At 37.5% G+C, this 13,199-nt stretch overlaps 1 protein-coding gene across 1 annotated transcript in view; it reads left to right on the top strand.

The window, feature by feature from the left end:
* Positions 1 to 9,602: 9,602 nt before the first annotated feature.
* Positions 9,603 to 13,199, top strand: part of ltk (leukocyte receptor tyrosine kinase) — a 158,750-nt gene continuing 155,153 nt past the window's right edge. Inside the window, exon 1 of the mRNA XM_057859005.1 lies at positions 9,603 to 9,836. Coding sequence (XP_057714988.1) covers positions 9,785 to 9,836 — 52 coding nt within the window. The 5' untranslated portion in view covers positions 9,603 to 9,784. The remainder of the gene's footprint in view (positions 9,837 to 13,199) is intronic.

Genomic DNA, 13,199 nt, shown 5'->3' with positions numbered 1-13,199 from the left:
AACCAGTTTCAATGGCACGAGTGGGTGGACAAATTGTTTATGCAAATCAGAGCAAACTTTTGAGCTGCACTTCCCTGCCAGATGTCACTGTTTCGCTTGTTTTTAGAACAGCTCATATACAGTGGGGCAAATAAGTATTTAGTCAACCACTAATTGTACAAGTTCTCCCACTTGAAAATATTGGAGAGGCCTGTAATTGTCAACATGGGTAAACCTCAACCATGAGAGACAGAATGTGGAAAACCCCCCAGAAAATCACATTGTTTGATTTTTAAAGTATTTATTTGCAAATCATGGTGGAAAATAAGTATTTGGTCAATACCAAAAGTTCATCTCAATACTTCGTTATGTACACTTTGTTGTCAATAACGGAGGCCAAACGTTTTCTGTAACTCCTCACAAGCTTTTCACACACTGTTGCTGGTATTTTGACCCATTCCTCCATGCAGATCTCCTCTAGAGCAGTGATGTTTTGGGGCTGTCGTTGGGCAACACGGACTTTCAACTCCCTCCACAGATTTTCTATGGGGTTGAGATCTGGAGACTGGCTAGGCCACTCCAGGACCTTAAAATGCTTCTCACGAAGCCACTCCTTTGTTGCCCTGGCTGTGTGTTTGGGATCATTGTCATGCTGAAAGACCCAGCCACGTCTCATCTTCAATGCCCTAGCTGATGGAAGGAGATTTTCACTTAAAATCTCTCAGTACATGGCCCCACTCATTCTGTCCTTTACACAGCTCAGTCGTCCTGGTCCCTTTGCAGAAAAACAGCCCCAAAGCATGATGTTTCCACCCCCATGCTTCACATTGGGTATGGTGTTCTTCGGATGCAATTCAGTATTCTTTCTCCTCCAAACACGAGAACCTGTGTTTCTACCAAAAAGTTGTATTTTGGTTTCATCTGACCATAACGCATTCTCCCAGTCCTCTTTTGGATCATCCAAATGCTCTCTAGCAAACCGCAGACGGGCCTGGACGTGTACTGGCTTCAGCAGGGGGACACGTCTGGCAGTGCAGGATTTGAGTCCCTGGCGGCGCATTGTGTTACTGATAGTAGATTTTGTTACTGTGATCCCAGCTCTCTGTAGGTCTTTCACTAGGTCCCCCCGTGTGTTTCTGGGATTTTTGCTCACCGTTCTTGTTATCATTTTGACGCCACGGGGTGAGATCTTGCATGGAGCCCCAGATCGAGGGAGATTATCAGTAGTCTTGTATGTGTTCCATTTTCTAATAATTGCTTCCACAGCCCCCCCCCCCCCCCCCCCCCCCCCAAGAAGAACCATAACGAAGATGTATTTGAAATATTTCATTAGCCAGGCTAACGTCGTAGCTCTCAGCTATGGTACATGTACGTAGAATGCGTAGCTGATTACAGCTACGTTACCCTACGTATTAATACGACTTTTTTTCTCGTAGCAATAGTACGACTTACATGTCGTATTGACCCAGGGGTCGGCAACCCAAAATGTTGAAAGAGCCATATTTGAAAAAAACAAAAACAAAAAAAAAAACTGATACAGTATGTCTGAAACTGCAAAAAAATAAAAGCCTTGTATAAGCCTTATAATGAAAGCAACACTGGCTGTATGTTTCGATATTAGCTATATTAGCCTACTATCAAAATGACTAAATTGGCTACAAATACATAATTAGCCTTCATGATTAAATGTTTATTTTCCCTGCTCTGAGAATGACGCACCACGTGAGTACTGTGTTGAAGTTTAACTTCATTACAATATTAATGAATTGAAAGAATGTTTATGTCATGTTTGTCCTCCTACATAAACGGTCTTAAAACAAACAAAAAAATATTTCCCTCCCCCATCTTTTTCCATTTTCAAAAATCTTTGACAAAAGCTCCAGGGAGCCACTAGGGCAGCGCCAAAGAGCAGCACGCGGGTTGCTGACCTCTATGTTGTCCTTCTTTTTCCCTTTTATTTGGCCTAATATGTACTACATTACATAAGAGTCCTTCTGTCAACTGACCCATTTCAAGGAGTGGGAGGAAATTCTAATTGCTGTGTAAAGAGTTTTACTAGTTTCGGTGAGAAGGTGAATAGTTTTTTTGTTGTTATTCGTGAGCTAAATTTCCAAGCAAATGCACATCGAGGCACCATTAACTTAGCAAGGAACGGTACGACAGTCATTTTTCGAGTGTCCCAAAGCTCGCAAAACTTGAAAAAAGTGCATTTATCAAAGTTTTGTCAGCCGTGATCGCATCTATCCGTCCACCGAAACAGCCTGGTAGCACAGATATACAGTAATATGTAAGCCTGCCCCTCGTTGTTGAAGTTAGCGTGGCGGCGCTCCTCGCCTCTCTCGGCGCAAATTTATGCAAATTTGCCGTTCCGTCTAAGACGGCCGTCCATCACTCACTTTCGCCGAAATGTCTGATCCAAACTACTGTAAGGCCCGGGATACGGGGAAGAAGGAGAGGAGTCTGTATTGGCTTACTTACTTTATTGTGGTAACAATAATAAAGAAAAACAATAACAAAATAACAGCGGGTAGCCTCGACATGCGACTGCCATCTCTCGCTGTCTCGCCCGTTCTCCCATTCTTCCTACTCGCTTCCCCCTGCGTCACAGCTCCCCAGTCCGATTGACTCTTAAGGGGGCCGCGCATACAGTGGGGAGAACAAGTATTTGATACACAGTCAATGGGAAAACCCATTGGTAGTGTATCAAATACTTGTTCTCCCCACTGTATATGGACATTGCAACACCCAATGAATAGGTTGCCTCTGAACTCTTCACGCTTGGCTGCCGCTAGTTTGAAACGGCCTTAGTTTATTATTTTTTAAAATAATAATCATTTAAAAAATCTCATTTGCAAGGCGTGACGGCTTTTATTTTGGTGTGGCGGTGCGCCACAATCTCTTGTATGTAGGGGAATCCCTGGATGACTATAAAGTAAACATTTCGACAATGATCAATTTTTTCCTGACGATGATACAGCAGTACACATCTAACCCATTTTTACTGGCGGAGGGGCTGGCAGCAATCATTTGATTAAGTTTCAAATTAATGCATAGAAGTAAAAAAAAGAGGACATTCTGAAAATAAAAATGCATTTATGTCAGTCTTTAAATACTGTAAGTAATCGGCTGCAATTGACAGCGATGGATGTCCAATCGATTTTGACTGGGGGGGCTAGCAGCAATAGTGTGGTCAAGTTTTGAATAAATGCATTGAAGTTAAAAAAAAAAAAAAATTCGGACATTCTGATAATAAAAATGCATTTTTGTCTAAAGTCTTACTTTAAAGTGCCTGTGACAGTATAAGAAAAATCTTAAATAGCATTATTATGTGAATTATATTTTGAGAGGATTCGACTATATACAACAATTTGTCAAAACGCAGATGACGAGAAATTAGTTTTATAATCTGCCCTTTAGCGACACCTGACATTATAGCGCCCCCAGCTGGAGGATGACGTCAGCAGGGTCAGGATTTCATCTGTTTTAGAATCCAGCCCATGAAGGGGGAATTATTCAGAACAAGAAAAATGCGACAAAGAGAGCAGCAAAATGTCATTGTTTCAATCTCTCTGCCCCAATATTTTTCCAGGATATTCTTTTATCAAATTATTTCCCCCCAATTTCTAAATAAATGGTATGGTCAAGACAGTCAGACAGTCATAACAGTGTTGTGCTAAATGTAATATGAAATATTCAAAACGCGTTTATTCAGTACGAAATGGCAAATCTACTGCATAATGGTTGAAACTGTCGAGTTCTTGCACCTACCGAACGATATTTTATGCCACCGGAGTTAGTCCGGTATTTTACGAAAAGTTACGGGTTCGCGGTGAGTCAGCAACAAGCACACTTTTTCTCAATAGACAATGTTAATTGATGAATATTGCAGAGTTCAAAATATTTATTGAGTACAATCCCACACAAAGGCAAGCAAACAAATATTAAAACAAGCATAACAAGTGGCGACGATAACAATAGATCTAGATTGTCACTTCTAATATCCCCGCACTACCGTCTACGCACAAATATTCCTCTAAGAATAAAAACTCTTACCATGACAAAAGGGCGGAGAGCCAACGCCCCGATCAGTCAGAAGAGGAATAAAGCCAAGCGATTCGTACGTCATCCATTGGCGGACTCTGACGGGGTGGAGAATGCTCCTGGCTTTATAACAGTACATCTCGTGAGCACGAAGGTGGCCAGCCTCTAAGCTCAGAAGATGAACCATTTTGCCCATATTCCCTCCCCTCTATGGTATAAGATTCCCTCCCAGTTGAGGTTTGTTGTGTTACACAGGCGCCAGTGTGTCGTGAGTGCAAAACACGTTATCTCGTGAGATTCCCTCCCAACTGTGGAACCCAGACGCCAGGATGGTGTGAAGAACAATAACAGGTGTCGAAGTGGCGGAGTAAACAAGTTTATTGTAAGCAATATTATGGCTATTCAATCCGGGTCATATAATCACATATTTTTCCCATCAGTCCAGCTTATTGTTATTTTCCTGCCTCGGCTTCGGAGAGCGTAAACAAACCAGGAGGTGTGACAGCTAGCCGACATGCTAACCCGAACCGAGTGGCATTTCCAAGTAGGGCTGCAGCTATCAAATATTTTAGTAATCGAGTAATCGACTGAAAATTCTATCGATTAATCGAGTAATCGGATGAAACAAATATATTTTTAGGTGAAGAGCAATTATAAATATACATGAGAAAACAAGACATTTCATCTAATCTTGAACCATTTTCAGTCAATCAATGTCTTTATTTTCAATGTATATTGTTGAAAACAGCCAACAATTGCATCTCAGATGTAACTAGAATAAAAAAAAGTAATTCACTGCTTTCACTCAAAAAACTTTTAGATCTTATTAAAAAAAAAAAAAAAATATATATATATATATATATATCTTACCCAAAAATGCCGTTACGCTTGATAACACACATCACTTAAAAGTTAGGATTTTTTCCAACGTGTTTCAATTGAATTTCTATTTGTGTCAAGCCATTTTTAAGTTCTAGTTAAGTTTTAAATTAGTCTAAACTGTAAGTCCTAATAGGATTTTGAATTTTTGCAGTGTTCAAAATAAATGTATGATACAGGCTGTATTGGAGCACCACCCTCATCACTCCACAATGCTATATTATGTTAAAGCCTGTATGTAAGACACGTTAGCCACCCATCGACAGTGGTCATAATTAATAGAAACCTAGCCCTCCGCAGGGCTAACGTTACGTGAGCTAGTGACAGTAACGTTAATTTTATTTATTAGCGCTTAGCGCTCTTTATTAGCGCTTAGCGCTCTACTGCTTTAAGATGGCGGCTGTTTACTAACGCTGTGCAGACGCGGCCGAGTCTATCATTGCGCATCTAGTTCAACATACATGTGATCTCTATGAGATGCATCAGACGCAACCTGCTACCAACGTAACATCGTGCAGGCTAGTATTTAGCAATGTCGGCGTCGTTTGTAGCGGCTGTCAGCTGCAGTAAGTTAAAACAAATTTTTTTTTGCTTCTTCCTCTACGCACGTAACATCAGCGCGTTGTCCCGCATTAAAAGTAGTCCGAGCAAAACGTGATGCTTAGAGCTGTCAAAATAAACGATTACTCGAGGTGAATAAAATTACTCTGATCACTTTTTAAACTTGAGTTACTCGAGTTGCTTGAGTATTCGTTTCAGCTCTATTTCCAAGTCTTATTCTCGCCTTTCGTACTGAAAAATCACACAGAACTACCCGGATCATATCACACGGCAGCGGGGTTGTCGATTGTCTTCGCCGATCGATCCTCGCTACGTTTGAGGAGGGCAATTAGAAAGATGAACGTACTGCACAAAGAGGAGCGTCAAGTGACAAATACAGACTGAATTTATTTCACATGCCGTAGATCAAACTCGGTGAGTAATTGTAATTACTTTGGGGACTTTGCTTCTCATCTCGTGTTCACTTTGTTGAGGTCTTTTTATGAACGCCTTCAGTTTGTTCTGCATCTATTGTATGTGCACATTACCGCCTTGTTTTCTCTAAAAAAGTAATGCGGAATTGTTTAAAAGGTATCCCAGTTATTACAAGGTTGATTTTGAATAAATGAATGATATGCATTGACGTTAGCCTAAAATCAGTCTGACATTCGGATAATAAAAATGCAATTATGTCAAATTCTTTAAATACTGTAATTATTCATTGGATGCCATTGACGGTGATAGATGTCCAATTGATTTTGACCGGGAACGTTGGCAGCAATTGTTTGACGTAGTTTTAAATTAATGCATTGAAGTAAATAATATTTTTTTTTAAAGTACATTCTGGTAATAAAAATGCATTTATGTCAGTCTTTAAATACTGTAATTCATTCATTGGCTGCCATTGACGGCGATAGATGTCCAGCCGATATTGACTGTGGGGGTTAGCAGCAATCGTGAGTTCAAGTTTGAATAAATGCATTAAAGTGAAAAAAATAAATCAGATGTCATGTCATAAAAATGCATTTTTGTCCGAATTTTTTGTTGTTGTTGCATTTTTTGTTTCGAATAAATGCATTAAAGTACAAAAAAAAAAAAAAAAAAAAAAAAAAATCGGATATTCTGATAATAAAAATGCATTTTTGTCCAAAGTCTTTAAATACTGTAATTCATTCATTGGCTACCATTGACGGCGATAAATGTCCAATTGTTTTTGACTGGGAACACTGGCAGAAATCGTTTTGAATAAATGAATTGAAGTAAAAAAAAAAAAAAAATCAGATATTCTGATCATAAAAATGCATTTTTGTACAAAATCTTACTTTATATACTGTCATTAATTCATTGCTTGCCATTGACAGAAATAGACGTCCAACTCATTTTGACTGGGAGTTCTGCCAATGTTGACAGCAATTGATCAGGTTTTGAATAAATGCACTGAAGTAAAGAAAAAAACATTGACATTCTGATAATAAAAATGCATTTATGTCAAATTCTTTAAGTACTGTAATCATTCATTGGCTGCCATTGACGGCGATAGATGTCCAATTTTTTTGACTGGGAACACTGGCAGAAATCGTTTTGAATAAATGAAGTAAAAAAAATAAATCTGATATTCTGATCATAAAAATGCATTTTTGTACAAAATCTTACTTTATATACTGTCATTAATTCATTGCTCGCCATTGACAGAAATAGACGTCCAACTCATTTTGACTGGGAGTTCTGGCAACAATCGTTCAATCACGTTTTGAATAATTATTGAAGTAACAAAAACTAATAATAAAAAAATGGAAATTCAGATACAGTGGCGCCACCAGGGGGTGGACAGGGGTGGCCACGGCCACCCCTATAAATTGGTTGGCCACCCCACTGGCCACCCCGCTTGCCATTATATCGTTAGATTGTTGTGGCATCAGTTATGCATTTAATCCCAAATGCATTTATTTTGTTTTGTTAAATGTAGGGCTGTCAAATTTGTCGCGTTAACGGGCGGTAATTAATGTTTTTTAATCACGTGAAAATATTTTTTGCAATTAACGCATTTGTGGCAATTACTTATATACAGAGATAAGAGGCAGAGTGGAGTAGATACAAGTATGCATTGGGGCCGTGCTTTTAATTGGCAAAAGCTTTTTCATCTCTCCCACAGTAACTATAAATATTGTTATTTCTTAACACCCTGTAGTGTACCCAACGCAGAGAAGATATAGCATTTGCAGCCACCACACACGGTCATGGTTGCACCACTTCCCATCGTGCATTTGGGCGGAACAGTTAAGTCGCTACAGTATCATTTACTGAAAGCAAAACAAATAGACTAGATGGCAATATTTAGTCACAATATACAAAACAAACTCACATTTATCCTTTAGGGATCACAAGTCTTTCTATCCGTGGATCACTTTCACAGAAAGAATGTTAATGCCATCTTGTGGATTTATTGTTATAATAAACAAATACAGTACTTATATACAGTATGTTGAATGTATATATCAGTCTTGTCTTATCTTTCAATTCCAACAATAATTTACAGAAAAATATGGCATATTTTAGAGGTGGTCTGAATTGCGATTAATTACAATTAATTAATTTTTAAGCATTGATTAACTCGATTAGAAATTTTAATCGTTTGACAGCCCTAGTTAAATGTACACCTTATACCTAATATATACATAACTAGGGCTGTCAAACGATTAAAATTTTTAATCGAGTTAATTACAGCTTAAAAATTAATCGTAATTAATCGCAATTCAAACCATCTATAAAATATGCCATATTTTTTCTGTAAATTATTGTTGGAATGGAAAGATAAGACACAAGATGGATATATACATTCAACATACTGTCCATAAGTACTGTATTTGTTTATTATAACAATAAATCAACAAGCTGGCATTAACATTATTAACATTCTTTTAAAGCGATCCATGGATAGAAAGACTTGTCCTAACATTTATCTTTTAAGAACTACAAGTTATAGAAATTCTATATTAAAACCCCTCTTAATGTTTTCGTTTTAATAAAATTTGTAAAAATTTCAATCAAAAAAATGAATTAGTAGCCCGCCATTGTTGATGTCAATAATTACACAATGCTTATGGGTGCTTAAGCCCATAAAATCAGTCGCACCCAAGCGCCAGCAGAGGGCGACAAAACTCCAAAAAACACAAGTAACAAATGGACATTGCACTTTGCTGTCATTTTATTCTGTTTGAGTGGGGCATGTGCGTTAGTTGCGTCAAATATTTTAACGTGATTAATGAAAAAAATTTTATTACCGCCCGTTAACGCGATAATTTTGGCAGCCCTATACATAACACAATAAAAACAGAATTGTTGTGGAATTCAAAATGTTGACTGGAAAGTTATGGACTATGCACATTAAATCATTAGTAACATCAAATATTACACAATACACCAAAGTATATCAGTAGCTGTGTCCTTAAGTCTTCCTGATAGTTTTCCCCTGACCTTTTTACTGCAATAATATAAGGAAAACCTGACATTTTGGCTTTTAGTTTTGGCCACCCCAAGATTTTGAGTGGCCCCATTTGGCCACTCCTATGAAAAATTTCTGGAGGCGCCACTGTTCAGATAATAAAAATGCATTTTTGTCAAAGTCTTAAATACTGTCATTAATTCATTGCCTGCCATTAACAGCAGTACACGTCTAACCCATTTTGACGGTGGGGGTGGGGGTTGCAGGCAGCAATCATTCGATTATTATTATTATTATTTAAATTGGATTGGTCGTCCAACCAATTTCTCTACGGCTTATCCTCACTGAGGTCTCTGCTGAGCTGCATGGATCCACTCTGTAAAGTAAACACGTCACTTTGGAATATTACATGAGACGCAATCAAAAATGATTTTACTGTATTAAAACTGTTTGGGGCTATGGAAATTTGTTTGTAAGCACGTGTGTGTGTGTGTGTGTGTGTGTGTGTGTGTGTGTGTGTGTGTGTGTGTGTGTTAATCTCAAAACAATACCCACGCAGTAAATGTGCTGCATGGGTGAGAGGACGCGAATGTCAGTAGGAATAAACGGGACTCTTCTCCTCCTCTCTGACGAACACACTGGGAGGGCGGTGTGGATCGCGTTGGTGACGTCAGTGCAGCAGCATCAGCATCACTAAAAAGCTCACTAATAACATCACTACGTATCGAGCAGTGCGCAACTCACTCCAACAAGCAAGCAACCAACCACTAGTCGAGCCAGCTCGCCGCGTCTCCTGGGGCCGCTTGCGCTTGCGTGCGTCTCATCTGCGGCTTCATGAGGAGCTGAAGGCGCCCGACCAAGCGCGGATTTTTTGGAGGGTGGATTTGCGCACAAAACTCAGCCATGGACGATGTTAAAAGGCCAGGCGTTCTTCTTCAAGTCGCGCTTCTATTAAGTAAGTGACAAGTTTATCAGTCTTTGAAATCTCAAAGTTTTGTTTCTTCACGAAGAGCTGTTATCGCATCTTTTTTTTGGTTTGCCGTTTGTTTAAATATCCCAAATCTTGTTATGATGACTACTTTAAAACTACTACTACTTTAGAAAGTTCACAATTACTTACAGTTGAATGAAAGGGAAATCATTTCAAACATTCTCATGCAACAATACAGGTATATGCATATATATACTATGTGTTTGTGTTTGTACTGTATGTGTATATATTATATATACATATGTACAGTATATATACTGTGTGTGTGTATTTATATATTATGTATGCATATATATATATGCTTATAATACATACTGTTTGCGTAGTATGTACATACTGTTACATACTGTACATACTGTTTGCATAGTATGTAATATAAACATATATATATATATATATATATATATATAAGGGCTGTCAAAATTATCGCGTTAACGGGCGGTAATTATTTTTTTAAATTAATCACGTTAAAATATTTGACGCAATTAACGCACATGTCCCGCTCAGACAGATTTAAGTGTCAGTAGAGTGAAATGCCCACTTGTTAATTGTGTTTTATGGAGTTTTGCCGCCCTCTGCTGGCGCTTAGGTGCGACTGATTTTATAGGCTTCAGCACCCATGAGCATTGTGTAAGTAATTATTGACATCAACAATGGCGGGCTACTAGGTTATTTTTTGATTGAAAATTTTACAAATTTTATTAAAACGAAAACATTAAGAGGGGATTTAATATAAAATTTCTATAACTTGTACGAACATTTATCTTTTAAGAACTACAAGTCTTTCTATCAATAGATCGCTTTAACAGAATGTTAATAATGTAATAATGTTAATGCCATCTTGTTGATTTATTGTTATAATAAACACAGTCCTTATGTACCGTATGTTGAATGTATATATCCATCTTGTGTCTTATCTTTCCATTCCAACAATTTATTTTACAGAATATATATATAATTTACAGAAAAATATGGCATATTTTATAGATGGTTTGAATTGCGATTAATTGCGAATAATTACGATTCATTAATTTTTAAGCTGTAATTAACTCGATTTAAAATTTTAATTGCTTGACAGCCCTAATATATATATATGAATGTACATGAATGTACATGAATATTTACAGTAATCCCTCGCTATACTTAGCGCTTCAAACTTCGCGAATCCCTGAGTACATGGTGCCTTTCCCCCCCCAATTTAAATAAATAATAAATAAATACAGTATTTAAAATGTTAAGGTCTATCCATGTATACATGTACAAATCATTGTTTACGTGTATATTTATGTATATGGCAGAGAACACTCAGGTGACTTGAAGTTCCGCTCTGAGACCCCCAATTTGGCCAAATTTCAAAATTGTGCTATATGCATGTGTAATATATATTTGGAAAGCTTAAAATCTCAATTTTCTGGGGGAAGAAAAATTTTGAACAGGAGGGCATTAAAAAAAAACAAAAAAAAACAGGAAAAACCCTAACTGGAGGTGAGAGCACACAAGAGCATAATTAAAGACGGCATAATTTTAACGAGATATTATGGCGTACTTACCTTGTTTCGATCCAAAAACTACATGTAGCATGTAACACTGAATGTCAGGACACAGCTGTGAATGGCCACAGCTGGATTTTTGGGGGATTTAATGGGTGAAACATGGTAATATAACTAGGGTCGCGAGGCAGAAATCGCAGACAACAAGGAGTGGTCGAGATTTTCATATATTTACCCTTTTAAACGTTTTTTGTTTTCAATTGTTATTTGTTTGGATCAATTATTTATCATCTGACACATCGGAGAAAATGCGACAGTAACAAAAAAAATCCTGTAAACGATAGTTATGAGGTAGATATCCGTGACTTTTTTACAGACACCATTTTTTCATTTTGATATACAGTGGTACCTCTACATACGAAGTTAATCCATTCCAGGACCTTGTTTGTAAGTCGAAATGGTCGTATGTCGAGCAGGATTTTCCCATAGGAATACATTATAATTCCATTAATTCGTTCCACAGCCCAAAAACCTGCACTAAATCCTTAAAAAATACTGCTGGTACTATTACAAATGGCAATTACATATAGCAAAACAAATAAATAATAAATAAAAATCGGATTAATAATATAATAATAATAATAATTCCTGTAATAGTGTAACGAAACGGGTTCTAATAAGGCGGACGTTTTTTTCTGTACCTGAAGGCACCGCGGGGCTGACGTGACAAAGAGGGAGGGGAGCGGGTGAGAGTTTACTTTCGCTTTCAATGCTTTCTTGAGAACATCGTCAATTGCGGCAGACAGCAGGCGTTTTGTGTTGAATAAGTTGTGAAAGAAATGATGAAAACGTGGCGAAGCTGGCGATTTCTCTGGAGATGTTACCACAATAAGAATTGTCAGCTTAACTTATAAAGACTGGCGAGCGATGGTCAGAGGAGGACCGTGGAGATGTATTGTTGAGCCATTTCACCCCACGCTCATATTTTTCTGTCATTTGCATCTTCATTTAGAAGGTAAGCGTCAACTTTTTCCTTGTTTCACCACCTGTACCAACCTTTTCTGAAACCTGTGTTGATTTGTCACACAAGAAAATCTGCCGTGCATTCGTCTGCGTTGCTGCCATTGTCGTCGTATTTCGAGCATGTCGTCGGATGTAGAAACAAATGGCGAGTCAAATTTTACGTCGGATGTCGAAAAGTTCGTGTGTCGAAGCGATCATATGTAGAGGTACCACTTGTAATTTGTTTAAAATATGCGAGTGAATCATATTTTAAAGTTGTTTTTTTTTAACGAAATATTAGAAATCAATTAATGATTCTGAGCTGAAAATGACAGACATTTTGAATGATAAATATAATTACTTACCTTCTTTTTATGGCTGGGTTGAAACGAAAGCGGTTGCACGACGTCTGTAAACGTAGGTTTTCAGGGTAAAACGGACAAACTAGAAATAGTTCAGGGGCCTAATGCGCCATGAATCTGCTATGGCAGCATATAGACATATTGTTCTATCAACCATAACAGTTGTTTTGGCTTAAAATACCACAGTTTCTTTTAAAGAGGAGTGCAAGAGCACAAAATGCTTTTTCAGTCTTTTCTGTGTTTTCCGCCATATATATACAGTATATACACAGTATATACATATATATATATGTATATTAGGGCTGTCAAACGATTAAAATTTTTAATCGAGTTAATTACAGCTTAAAAATTAATTAATCGTAATTAATCGCAATTAATCGCAATTCAAACCATCTATAAAATATGCCATATTTTTCTGTAAATTATATATACTGTAAAATTGTTGGAATAGAAAAATAAGACAAGATGGATAT

This window comes from Corythoichthys intestinalis, chromosome 15 (assembly GCF_030265065.1).
Source record: "Corythoichthys intestinalis isolate RoL2023-P3 chromosome 15, ASM3026506v1, whole genome shotgun sequence".
NCBI lineage: Eukaryota > Metazoa > Chordata > Actinopteri > Syngnathiformes > Syngnathidae > Corythoichthys > Corythoichthys intestinalis.
The sequence above is the reverse complement of the archived record's forward strand: the minus strand, read 5'-3'. Positions and strand labels throughout refer to the sequence as shown.